Below are 12,403 nucleotides of genomic sequence, written 5' to 3' on the forward strand. Positions count from 1 at the left end.
CAGTGCCTGGCGACCCAGGGACTTCGTAGATGTTAGTGGAGGGAGTAAGGAAATCCACTGATCTCAGAGGTTCCTGAAACAAAGCACTTGATACTGTCAGTCTTACAGACATCGCTTTTTCATTGAGACTTCACGTTCCTTTTATTAAAGTCTTAATCAAGGCACTGTGTTCACACCACATGCTCAGTACTTAGTGCACTGGCATGGGGAACCATGAGGGCCCTTTCCTCTGTGAGGTTGAGAGCTCCTTCCAAGTGGAGCCAGCATCCCACCAGTCTGCACCTTTCCACTCCTAACTCGGGAATTTCCTCATGGCCCGAATGGAATTTCTAACATTGAGGCTACTCTGAGGCTGTCGTTAGACTGCTGTTTGACAGGCTTGTCTAAAATGTTTTCCTCTTTCTGTGAGTGTTCCCTGCCCAAGTGTGAGGACCCGGTAGGTGTCCCTTGCATTCTGCAATTAACCCTGCATGTTCCAGAGGAGCGGCATGTGCCTTTCCATTTATGTTGCTCTCCTCCACATTCTAAAACCCCATGATTGGGCTAGGGATCCTGCCCTCATCCTCACTTTGCTAACGTCCGACGTCCAAAACAAATTAAACTCAAGGTTACATGGCGTTTAAGTGCAGAGCTGCTACTAGAACCAAAGGCTCCTGAGACTTTCCTACTTTTTGTTTAATGCAGAGATCAAGGCTGTGTGAAATTACTTAAAGGAGATCCAGGTGTTAGGTGCCCCCCCCCCCCGGCCCCCACAAACACCCTCATGCTTTGCACTGACCCCATCAGGATATTCCACTGAGTACCTCCACTTGACGACCTCTTCTCCCCACGCCCCCGCCCAAGGTAACATGATGCTGACCAGATTCTAGGCTAATGGTTACACCACGTTGGATCCTCTCTTGTGTTTGTATCCAGGATCGCCTGTTCTTCGTGATGGAGTTTGTGAATGGGGGCGACTTGATGTTTCACATTCAAAAGTCTCGTCGTTTTGATGAAGCACGAGCTCGTTTCTATGCTGCAGAAATCATTTCGGCGCTCATGTTCCTACACGAGAAAGGGATCATCTACAGGTGAGTTTTGGTCGCTGGTAACCTGTCTCCTAATTCATCCGCTGTTTGCCCTCCTGGCTTCATCCACCCTTCTGTTTTTCCTGTTAATCAATTGAAATCTTTTTAGAATTAAATTTACAAAGGTATGTGTCCCTTAGAATAAATAACCTAGTGTTACATATTGCCTGCAAACCAGAATTGCCCCCATGTGGTGTTCATAAAATCGGCTTGAACTGCTGCACTGAGATTATTCCTGAATTCATACAGCCAGCCCCTGCAAGGTGCTGAACACATTGTTGCTCTCTTTTTCTGTTTTAACGTTGGAAGCAATCCATTCCATTTTAAGGATCCATACCTACACTGAAGAGTGTGGCTGACTGTTGCCCAAAATTACTGTGATAATTGGGGTTACAGCTCGCCACTCAAGCAACCAAAAGGTGAACTGTTGATGAGCAGTGTCCTGCTTGATGATATTTATCATTTGTAGCCCCTCCTGAATGTTGACTCCGTGTCATGGCACACAATTTTCTGATGATAATATACTTGGGGCTTAAAATCTCGTTGCCACTGTTAGATCTCAAAATGCAAAGGGATAGGAGATGAAACTTTGTTCAGACGCAAGATTGGGTAAGATGGGAAATGTAACAGTGAGTGTGTTAGACGATGTTTATTTTTAAATTTTTTCCCTGTGGTCAGTGTTTTCCTCCTCTTTACACAACTTTGTAGCTTAGTTGCCATATAAACTCTTCTTTCTCTTGAGATGCAATTGTTTCCTTTTGAGAAAAAATCATTTTTATCTTAGGAGCATGAATGTCAAAGTAAAAGAATTTCCTGATTTAAACTGGCAATTTATTAGCCTTGCTAACACTGTTCCTTTTGGGGGCTCAGAACAGTATTGACATCACTGCGCAAGTGTGAAAGAACTTTAAAAACTGAATATCCTTAAATATCTTAGAGTCAAAACAGGAAGAGAGGAGTGAGGCTAGGAAAGAATTCATCAGGACGGATTGACGATGCCAGAAAGAAGAGAGAAAGCAAAGGAAGTATGACAGGCAAGATACAGAAATGTTAATTCTCAGGGCAGAGCCCTAAAGCCTCAACTAGATGCGGCCCTTGTCTCAGCCTCAGCTGTGGGGCAGAGAAGTGGGCAAAGAGCTTGGAGCCAGGCTGGATACCAGCAGTGGGAGTCTTCCGCTTGAACAGAATCAGGAATCTCCACTCATTCTTCAGCTGTGCAGCTGCCACAGGTTGCTGTAGATGGCCTGTGCTTTGAGCTTCCTTGATCAGGCTCTCTGTTCCCCCGGAGCCTCCAGCATGGGAATTTTCCTGTCGAAGAATTCCACCCAGTGCATGATTGGAGGGGGTTGCTGGTGGCGGAGGGAGTTCAGAGATCTTCCTGATGGTAGGTAGCATCAGACTCTGGGCCACGAGCTCTGCTCTTGTTCTCCTTTCTGTGGCTTATCCATCCATCTGCTCTCTGTTCATCCCAGAGAGAGTCTTCCCCACATTTAATTGTTAAGAATTACGACTTCCCAACTTGACAGGGACTTCGGTAAATCCAAAGACTAATACCAATGATGGCAACAAGAGCTACATGGAGCATTTGTGACAGTCAGTCTTTACCTGAATTTCTGCCCTCATCCTTCCAGCACTATTATTATAACAATCTTATTGGTGTTATTTAGGTGAATAACCGAGTCTTAGAAAGGCTTAACAACCACACTGTTAACTGGTAGTAAAGCCACAATTCAAATTATATCGTTAGCCACTGGGCCACACTGCCTCCTCAGGAGAGACTTGAACACTCTACCACTAAAGAGGGGACTTCTTATTCCCCTTCTGGTGATAGGGCGACTTTAATTCATGAAAAGGAAGCAGAGCATGTGTCTTCATTCTTCTGGGCTCCTTTCGCAAAATACCGCAGGCTGGGTGGCTTTTAAACAACAGAAAATCATTTCTCACAGTTCTGGAGGCTGGAGGTCCAAGATCAAGGTGGCAGCAGATTCAGTGTCTGGTGATAGCTATCTTTTCTCTATGTCCTCACATGGCAAAAGGGGTTAAGGGAACTCCCTGGAGCCTCTTTTATAAAGGCACTAACCTCATTCATGAGGGTTCCACCCACATGACCTAAGCACCTCTCAAAGGCCCCGCAAATACCATCACGTTTGGGGGTGAGGATTTCAGCGTATGAATTTGGGTCGGCGTGGGGAGAAGGATGGTCAGGGACACAAACATTCAGATGGAAGCAGTGGAGAATAGCACGGTTGTCAAAACTCATTTTCTCGAACCCTTAGAGGCTTTACTTGCGGACCACATCACACTGGCATGAGGCCAACAGACTTGCTCTCCTGTGTGGGATGTGACCGCCTCTCAGTCTACTTGTTTCATTTGTCTTCACCTATGGAGGATGGACACTATAGCCTGATGTCGTTTCTGTGAAGCTGTATCGGCCCACATCTTGAGAAGTTTTATTTAAATTCTTGGCATCTGTGGTTCAGTTTTGAGAACTTATTTTAATTTACTCTTCAACTTGAATCCCATATGCAGGCTCCAACTGATATGGTTGACTTTGAAGGGAACACATTTAATTAGGATAGATTCAAAAGCTATTTTTATCCTGTGGATTTATTTCACAGGATAATTTAATTCCATTCAGGTTACTGGCCTGAGAGCAGAGTCTTAAGGATAAGCCTTTGAAAACCAAGTCCTTGGAATTCACACACAGTAAAGGGCACAATTGGGTCGTACAGGGTATGAATTTGATCCATCCAGAGAGCACAGGGAGAAACTTGGGTGCATGAGACAGCCTCATTTATCATACATGTCCTAGGATGGCCTTTATGGGAGCCAAAATGATATCATGGATGCTGCCTCTGACCTATCCAGATACAGGTATACCTTGTTTTATAGTGCTTTGCTTTTGCTTTATTCTACTCCACAGATAACTGTGGATATAGTGGATAATTATCTATCTATATCACAGTTTTATCATATATGTATGTGTGTGTGTGGTTTGTGGCAACCCTGTGTGGAGCAAGCCTACCGGTGCCTTTTTTTGAACAACATTTGCTCATGTTGTGTCTCTGTGTCACATTTTGGTAACCCTCAGAACATTTCACACTTTTTCCGTATTATTGTATCTGTTTTGGTGATCAGTGACTGATGTTACTATTCTAGTTGTTTGGGGACTCCATGAACTGTACCCATATGAGATGGCAAACTTAATCCACAAATATTGTATGTGTTTCTGACTGCTCCGTTGACCAACCCCTCCACCATCCCTATCTCTCTCCTCGGACCTCCCTATTCCCTGAGACACAACAATATTAAAGTTAGTCCAGTGATTAACTGTGGCTTCTCGGTGTTCAAGTGAAAAGAAGAGTCACATGTCTCTCACTTTAAATCACAAGGTAGAAATGATCACGCTTACTGAGGAAGGCACGTTGAAAGCCAAGATGGGGTGAAAGCTAGGCCCCTTGCACCAGTCAGCCAACTTGTGAATTCAAAGGAAAAGTTGTTGAAGGAAATAAAAAGTGCTAGTCCAGTGAACACACGAATGGTAACCCAAACAGCCTGAATGCCGATACTGAGAAAATGTGAGTGGTCTGGGTAGATCAGACAGCAACAACATTCCCTTAAGCCAAAGCCTGATCCAGAGCAAGGGCCTCACTCTCTTCAATCCTGTGAAGGCTGACAGAGCCGAGGAAGCTGCAGAAGAGAAATTTGAAGCTAGCAGAGGGTGGTTCATGAGGTTAAGGGAAAGAAGCCATCTCCATAGACATCAAAGTACAAGGTGAAGCCCCAAGTGCTGATGTGGAAGATGTAGTGAGTTATCCAGAAGCTCTAGTTAAGATAATTCATGAAGGTGGCTACACGAGAGCACAGATTTTCAATGTAGATGAAACAGCCTCACATGGGAAAAAGATATTATCTAGGACTTTCATTGCTAAAGAGGAGAAGTGCATGCCTGGCCTCAAAGCCTCAAAGGACAGACAGGCTTTGTTAGGAGCCAGTGCAACTGATGACTTTTAAGTTGAAGCCAGTGCTCATCGACTATTCCAAAAATCCTCAGACCTTTAAGAATTATGTTAAATCTACCGTGCCTGTGTTCTATAAATGGAATGACAGAGCCTGGATGACAGCACATCTGTTTACAACATGGTTTACTGAATATTTTAAACCCACTTTTGAGACCTGCTGCTCAGAGAAAAAGGTTCCTTTCAAAATAGTACTGCTCTGGCAATGTACCTGGTCACCCAGGAGCTCTGGTGGAGAGGGACGAGGAGATGAATGTTGTTTGCATGTCTGATAACACGGCATCCGTTCTGTAGCCCATGGATCAAGGTCATTTTGACTTTCAATTCTTATTATTAAAAAATACATTCCATAAGGCCATAGCTGCTATGGCTAGTGATTCTTCTAATGGATCTGGGCAAAGTAAATTGGAAACCTTCTGGAAAGGATTCACCATTCTAGATGCAATTAAGAACATTCTTGATTCATGGGAAGAGGTCAAAATATCAACATGAACAGGAGTTTGGAAGGAGTGGATTCCAACCCTCATGGATGACTTCGAGGCTTGGAGACTTCATAGAGGAAGTCACTGCAGATGTGGTGGAAATAGCATGAGAACTAAAATTAGAAGTGGACCCTGAAGAGGGGACTGAATTGCTGCAATCTGGTAATAAAACTTGGATGGATGAGGAGTTGTTTATTATGGCTGAGCAAACAAAGTGGTTTTTTGAGATGGAATCTACTCCTGGTGAAGATGCTGTGAAGATTATTGAAATGACAACAAAGCATTTAGAATATAATATAAACTTAGTTGATACAGCAGTGGTAGGGTTTGACAAGTTTGACTCCAATTTTGGAAGAAGCCGTGTTGTGGGTAAAATGCTATCAAATAGCATCACATGCGACGGAGAAATTGTTCATGAAAAAAAAATTAATCAACGTGGCAAATTCCATTGTTACCTTATTTTAAGAAATTTTCACAGCCACCTAAGCCATCAGCAACCACTACTCTGATGAGTCAACAGCCATCAACATGGAGGTGAGACTGTCCACCAGCAAAACATTACAACTTCCTCAAAGCTCAGATGATGGTTAGCATTTTTTAGCAATAAGGTATTTTTTAAACATATCATACTTTTATGTTATTTTATTTTTTAAAATTTATTTATCTATTTTGAAAGAGAGAGAGTGGGAACGGGGAGGGGCAGAGAGAGAGAGAGGGAGAATCCCAAGCAGGTTCCCTGCAGTCGGTGCAGAACCCAGCGCAGGGCTGGAACTCACAAAACCATGAGATCATGACCTGAACCGAAATCAGGAGTCGCACACTTAACCGACTGAGCCACCCAGTCACTCCATCAAGAACATATTTTAAAATTAAGATTGTTTTTTAGACAATGCTATCCCACAATTTTAATAGGTTACAGTGTAAACATAACTTTTATATGCACTGGGAAACCAAAAAATGTATTGACTCATTTCAGACAGTTCATTCTGGAACTGAACCTGTAAATATCTCTGAGAGATGCCTGTAGAGGGGCTGTTGTTTATTGTTAGGAAAGGTTTTTATTTTTCAGTGTGTTGCAAATCATTGCCAATAGGACTTTGGAAGGTAGTACCATAGGCTCCCTATGACTTGACTTTCTTCTGTCTCTTAGCCAACTGTGCCTTGTGTGAGAGGAGAAAGGCCAGTTACATTTCTGTGCTTTTCCGCTTGACCCTGATTTTCAGACGTGTTCACTTGCATTTCTTGGAGGAACAGAAGTCCAGTTCCCTGGAGATACGGCAAGAACAGGAGTTGTGCCTTCGCCTTTGGTTAGAAGGTTTGGGGCTGCCGCGGCCCAGAGACCAAGAAGAAAGGGCTGGGAAGTAAGCAGTCAATGAGCCACTTTGCTAAGGGGAAAAAAAGACTATTCATTCCTTTGTGCTGGGCTTGTTGGCTGATTGGGAGCCCAGATAGAGCTCATGAATAATTTACAAGGCCATTGACTTTTTTTCAGAGTCAAGTCCTACAGAAAAGTTAGGAAGACAAAAGGGCACGCATCCCATTTACCTGCCCTCCCGCATTACAAGCCCCATTTTCAATCATGTTTCATAACCTATTTTAAAGGGAAACTCAGGCGCCCTTGACATTTCAACCCCAAACTCTTAAAGCCAGCCAGCACACATTGGAGTTGCTGTTTTTGACAAAGCATAGGATGTATCTAAAATATGTTTAGTGAGAAACCTTTATGGAAGGGCACAATTTAACTTTTGATTCCTCCTTACTGTCTTAACACCTGAACACAGTGCATTTTATTTTATTTTATTTTATTTATTTATTTATTTTGGGGGGGGGGGGGACAGAGAGAGACAGAGCATGAACGGGAGAGGGGCAGAGAGAGAGGGAGACACAGAATCGGAAACAGGCTCCAGGCTCCGAGCCATCAGCCCAGAGCCTGAAGCGGGGCTCGAACTCACGGACCGCGAGATCGTGACCTGGCTGAAGTCGGACGCTTAACCGACTGCGCCACCCAGGCGCCCCAACAGTGCATTTTAATACACACTGTGAAGCCATGAGTCAGACCACCCTGTACCCTATGCAGTTCTTGGCTTGCTGTGTGCCTGGTAATCAGTGTTTACTCCTAATGCCCCAAGTGCTTACCATGGAAATTTGCTGTCCTGTCCCATTGTCCAGGTGTGGAACTGACCCACAGAGGCTGACTGCCAGACCTGAAATAATGTCTTTTAACATGTAGCACATTAACTTTTCAAGAAAATCAACTTTGATTTCTCCTCAAATCGAGAGAACAGTCTCTACCTAATTTGACTTTTTTTAAAATTCAGAATTTGGGAAGATTAACAATCTCTCTCCAAGATAAGGTCTGTTCAGCTAGTCTTTGAAAACAGTTCTGGGTGAATATCAGTCTCTAATAGCATCTGACTCTTGTTTCTCAAGGATGTCATACGGGACTGTCAGGTACCTTGCTGACTTCACATACCTGTGTGATTTGAAATTAGCTAAGCATAGTTTTGCTTGGGGAGCCCTCCACTGTGAGCATTGCTTCTATGTCTAAGAATTCACAGTTAATCTGTTTCCAAATCAATTTGTTTTTGGGTCAGTAATGAAGGTCACCTGCTTGAGTCATTGTTCTCTGATATCTACCTCTTCCCCCCTCTTGAAAATCTTGTAACATTTGTTAGATTCCCATCTCCCGGACCTTCTCACTCCTAAGTGTTTCTTATTGACAGAATTTCAAGGTCCTCAAATGTCTTTCATTTGAGTCTGGAATTTTGGGCCCTTACTGTTACCTCACCTGTATTGGAATTCATTTCCATATTTATATTTATTGTACTCATTCTAGTGAGAAAAAACTTCTCTTTAGATAAAGATGAAAACCAAATTTAGAAGCTCTGTGTTCCCTTTGTCATTGGATAACATCATTCCTTCTCCTCCGAGAAGTAGGTCTAGCCTTTCTTGATCTGTCATTTTGTCATTTGTCATTTTCATGAGAGTCCTTGTTTCTTCAGGATGTGCCAACCATGGGACTCTCAATACAGATTTTGACTATGAACCCTTCTTAGAATTGTTACTAAAACTCCAAATTATGTAGTCACATTCCTGCCTCTTCTCTTAGCTTGTCATGATTGCTCTGTCAAATGGAGGCCTCATTCAGTGCCTTCCACAGTCACCAGAAAGTGACTTCACGGTCCCCTTTCAAAGATGTGATGGAGAGCTCAAAGGATTTCCAGCTTATTAGAATAGTTGGACATTCCCCCCCAATGAAACTTGTCTACTTTTCTCCTCCCTCACACAGCCTTTGGAGATATTTAGCAGGTGTTTATTGAGCATCAACTTTCTGCCAAGGATACAAGCATAATAATGAGCAAAAACAAAATATTCCCTTATGGAGAGTATGGTATAGTGAGGGAGAAAGACATCAATCAGATGGCCATACTAGTAGAAAATCACAACTGTGACCAGTACCACGAAGAACAGGAATGCACTGCAATGAGTGAGAACTTTTAAAAAAATTTTTTTTAATGTTTTTTTATTTATTTTTTTGAGACAGAGAGAGACAGAGCATGAATGGGGGAGGGTCAGAGAGAGAGGGAGACACAGAATCGGAAGCAGGCTCCAGGCTCTGAGCCATCAGCCCAGAGCCTGACGCGGGGCTCGAACTCACGAACTGTGAGATCGTGACCTGAGCCGAAGTCGGAGGCTCAACCGACTGAGCCACCCAGGCGCCCCTATGAGTGAGAACTTTTAATACAGTGATTCAGGCTGGTCAGGGAGAGACAGAAGAGTTTTCTAAGGAAGTTACTCTTGAGCTGAGGTGACCAGTGAAGAGGGATGGAAATACCATTTAAAACAGAAGGAACAGCAAATGCAAGTTCCCGACATCAGGAAGAAGCATAGCAAGTTCAAGGGCTCTATAGGTGGCCAGTGTGTTTGGAGTCTAGGAGGCATATTCTCCCACAATAGGCATTTCATTATCCTAGAGCATTCACTGTCATCTGATGACTTCACGATTTTATTAGACACTCTTTGTAAGTAATTTATTTAAAAGTTAGGTAAGTCTGGTCATGCTGCCAATTGCTGGAGGAGCTATCCATTCACAGTGGGCTCCTTGTGTCCGGTTCTATGTGTTTATGTTCAACAATGGAATTACAAAAATATTGGAGCCAGATGAGGCCTCCAAGATTGCCTAGTGCCAAGTTCTCTTTTATACATGAGGAAATTCAGGTCTGAAACATCCAAACAGTAGATTGTTTCTCAGAATGGGTGTTTTCTTAAGATGGCTCACCTGTAATTTATTTTCCATCTCAGGGGGAAAAAATTACCATTTTGTTTCAATCTTTAACTTACTACTGACACGGAGAGCTAATCAGGACATTTGGAGGCATTCGATACTGTTCACTCTATTTTAGTGAGGAAAATGCAGTTGACCTCAGAATATATTTCCTGAGCTCTTACTTTTATTAGGAGATATAAATACAAAATGAATAGATGTGGTGTCTGCCCTTTGAGGCTCTATCTGTGGGTTGGGAGAGATGGCCCATAAATACATAATGGCAGATGGATTCCAAAATTGGAGTATTCCCAGCATATTATGGGAGCAAAGAGAATGGCCACTTAGCCTAACATGGAGGTTTAGACAGACTTTCTGTAGGAAGTGATGAAAAGTTAAAACCTGAACAAAAATAAGGAGGGTGTTTAGGTAGGGGGCAAGCTTGAGCAAAAGTTGAGAAGTATGAAAGCTCCTGGTGAGTGTGTGTGTAGAGTGGAAAACTACAAGAATTTTGGAACTTACAGTTTGAGCTATGGTGGAAGATAAGGCTAGAGGGTTTGGCAGAAATGAAGCTATGAAAGGCTTAACATTCTTGAGATGTTTGAATTCTCTATCACTTAGGATTTGGGACCATTGCCTGTAATAGGAAATGGAATATGATGGTGGCTTAAGCCAGATAGAAATGTATTTCTCTCTCCTGTAAAAAGTCTGGAAGCGGGCAGTCCAGCTCATGAAGCTCCATGAAGTCATTTGGGACTCAGATTTCTATCTTTTTTGTTCAGCCATCTTCAGGGCCACTCTGTGGTCTAATATGTTTGCTAAAGCTTCAGGAATCATCTCTGTATTCCAGATGGGCAAAGGGTACTTCTCCCAGCTGAGTTAGTTCCCTTTAGGGAGCCTGAAATTCCACACAATACTTACCGTGGAAATTGCCAGAACTTGGTCCCTTGACTGCACTTAGCTGTAGTGAAGGCTAGGAAGTTATTATGCAGCCATGTTCTAGCGACAAATCAGGGTTTTCTTACTAAGGAGAGAGGGGCAAGATAGTTATTTGATAGGAAACTCACAGTGTCAGATACAAATTCCATGCCAGGGAATTTGGTTTTTCTGTAGCAGGTGAAGAAGAGTTTTTGAAGAATTTCCAGCAGCTTGCATGACATGAGTGGATTTATATTTCATATTTATGTGTGGGAGGGAGCATGCAGACACATACATGTAGGTAGCAGGGGAGGTTCAATTTGTGACCATTGCAGTGTTCCAGGTAGGAAGATAATGAGGACCTGGACTAAGATGCTAGTTGGGCTGAGGAGAAGGGCATAAGTTTAAGAGATGTACAACGGACAGGACTTAGTGACTGGGTGGGTCCAGGGGATGAGGGAGCAACGTGGAGTCATTCCTAGGTGTTTAGTTAGAAGATTGGATAGACGATGGTACCATTAGCTGGGAGCCCAGCTAATGAGCCCAGGAAGCCTTCTAGACAGAAGAGGAAGATGACGAGATGTAGAAACATAGTATGTCAGGCACCTGAGACACATTCCAGTGGAGATGTGCAATGGGAAGGTGGATATGAGTCTGAAGCTCAGTGAAACAGATAGACTGGAACACATATTTAGAAGTCATCAGGACATAGCTATCAGTTCAGAGCATGGGGACTGGACGAGATCACCGGACAAGAGTGTCTTAAGTAGAACTGTGAGCCAAGGACAGAACCCTATGAAACTGGACCCCATTAGAAATGTGCCTAAATTTGGCTCTAGGGCTTAAAAAAACCTTTTTTTTTTGGTATATTCCATCATTTAGAGTGTCCCCCAAAGTGCAAATCCATTTAAATTACAATGCTATAAAAGAATAGTAGATCACTTACATATTCTTTCAACTGAAAGAATCCTGGGCGTGGTTTTCAGAAGGTCTTGGTGTTGGACCCAGCCCTGCTTCATGCTGGTTCTGGGGGTGTGGGCAGGTTTCAGAATGCTCTGAGATTGTTTGCCCATCTGTACATTGATGTGGCTTCTCTGCAGGGTATTGTTGAAGCTCAAATCAGGTGAAAGTGAAATGTGAAAGTTCTTTGAAACATGCCATGTCAATATAAGAGGTTATTCTTTGGGGTACCCAGTGGCTCAGTCAAGCCTCTGACTCTTGATTTCAGCTCAGGTCATGATCTTAGGGTTTATGAGTTGGAGCCCTGCATCAGGGGTTGTCAGTGTGGAGCCTGCTTGGGGTTCTGTCTGTCTGTCTGTCTCTCCCTCTCTGCCCCTACCCCACTGTGTCTCTAAATAAATAAATAAACTTTTTTAAAAAAAGGTTATACTTTGCATACATGTTATCAGCTGATTTGGATTTTCTTTGTCGCATGGGCTTGAACTGAAGTTATCCTCAAGATGCTTCCTCGGGAATGGGGAATTCTTTACAGAAATTGGAGTTTTAGTTTGTAAATATCAACCTTCTGAAGACCAATCTTTTTATAGTAAACTAAATTTGATTGTAAACTAAATTTGATTGTGTTTTCTTTTCAAACGAAATTATTTTCTTTGCATTTTAACAATATTTTGAAATTGTATATAGTTACTATAC

General features: G+C 42.8%; 1 protein-coding gene across 2 annotated transcripts in view; it reads left to right on the forward strand.

Annotated features, from left to right (window-relative positions):
* PRKCH (protein kinase C eta) overlaps nucleotides 1-12,403 on the forward strand; it is a 232,643-nt gene that overhangs the window by 158,248 nt on the left and 61,992 nt on the right. For both annotated transcript variants that reach the window (XM_058739248.1, XM_058739249.1), the window contains exon 10: nucleotides 916-1,070. In XM_058739248.1, coding sequence (XP_058595231.1) covers nucleotides 916-1,070 — 155 coding nt within the window. The remainder of the gene's footprint in view (nucleotides 1-915; nucleotides 1,071-12,403) is intronic.

Source organism: Neofelis nebulosa, chromosome 7 (assembly GCF_028018385.1).
Source record: "Neofelis nebulosa isolate mNeoNeb1 chromosome 7, mNeoNeb1.pri, whole genome shotgun sequence".
Lineage (NCBI taxonomy): Eukaryota > Metazoa > Chordata > Mammalia > Carnivora > Felidae > Neofelis > Neofelis nebulosa.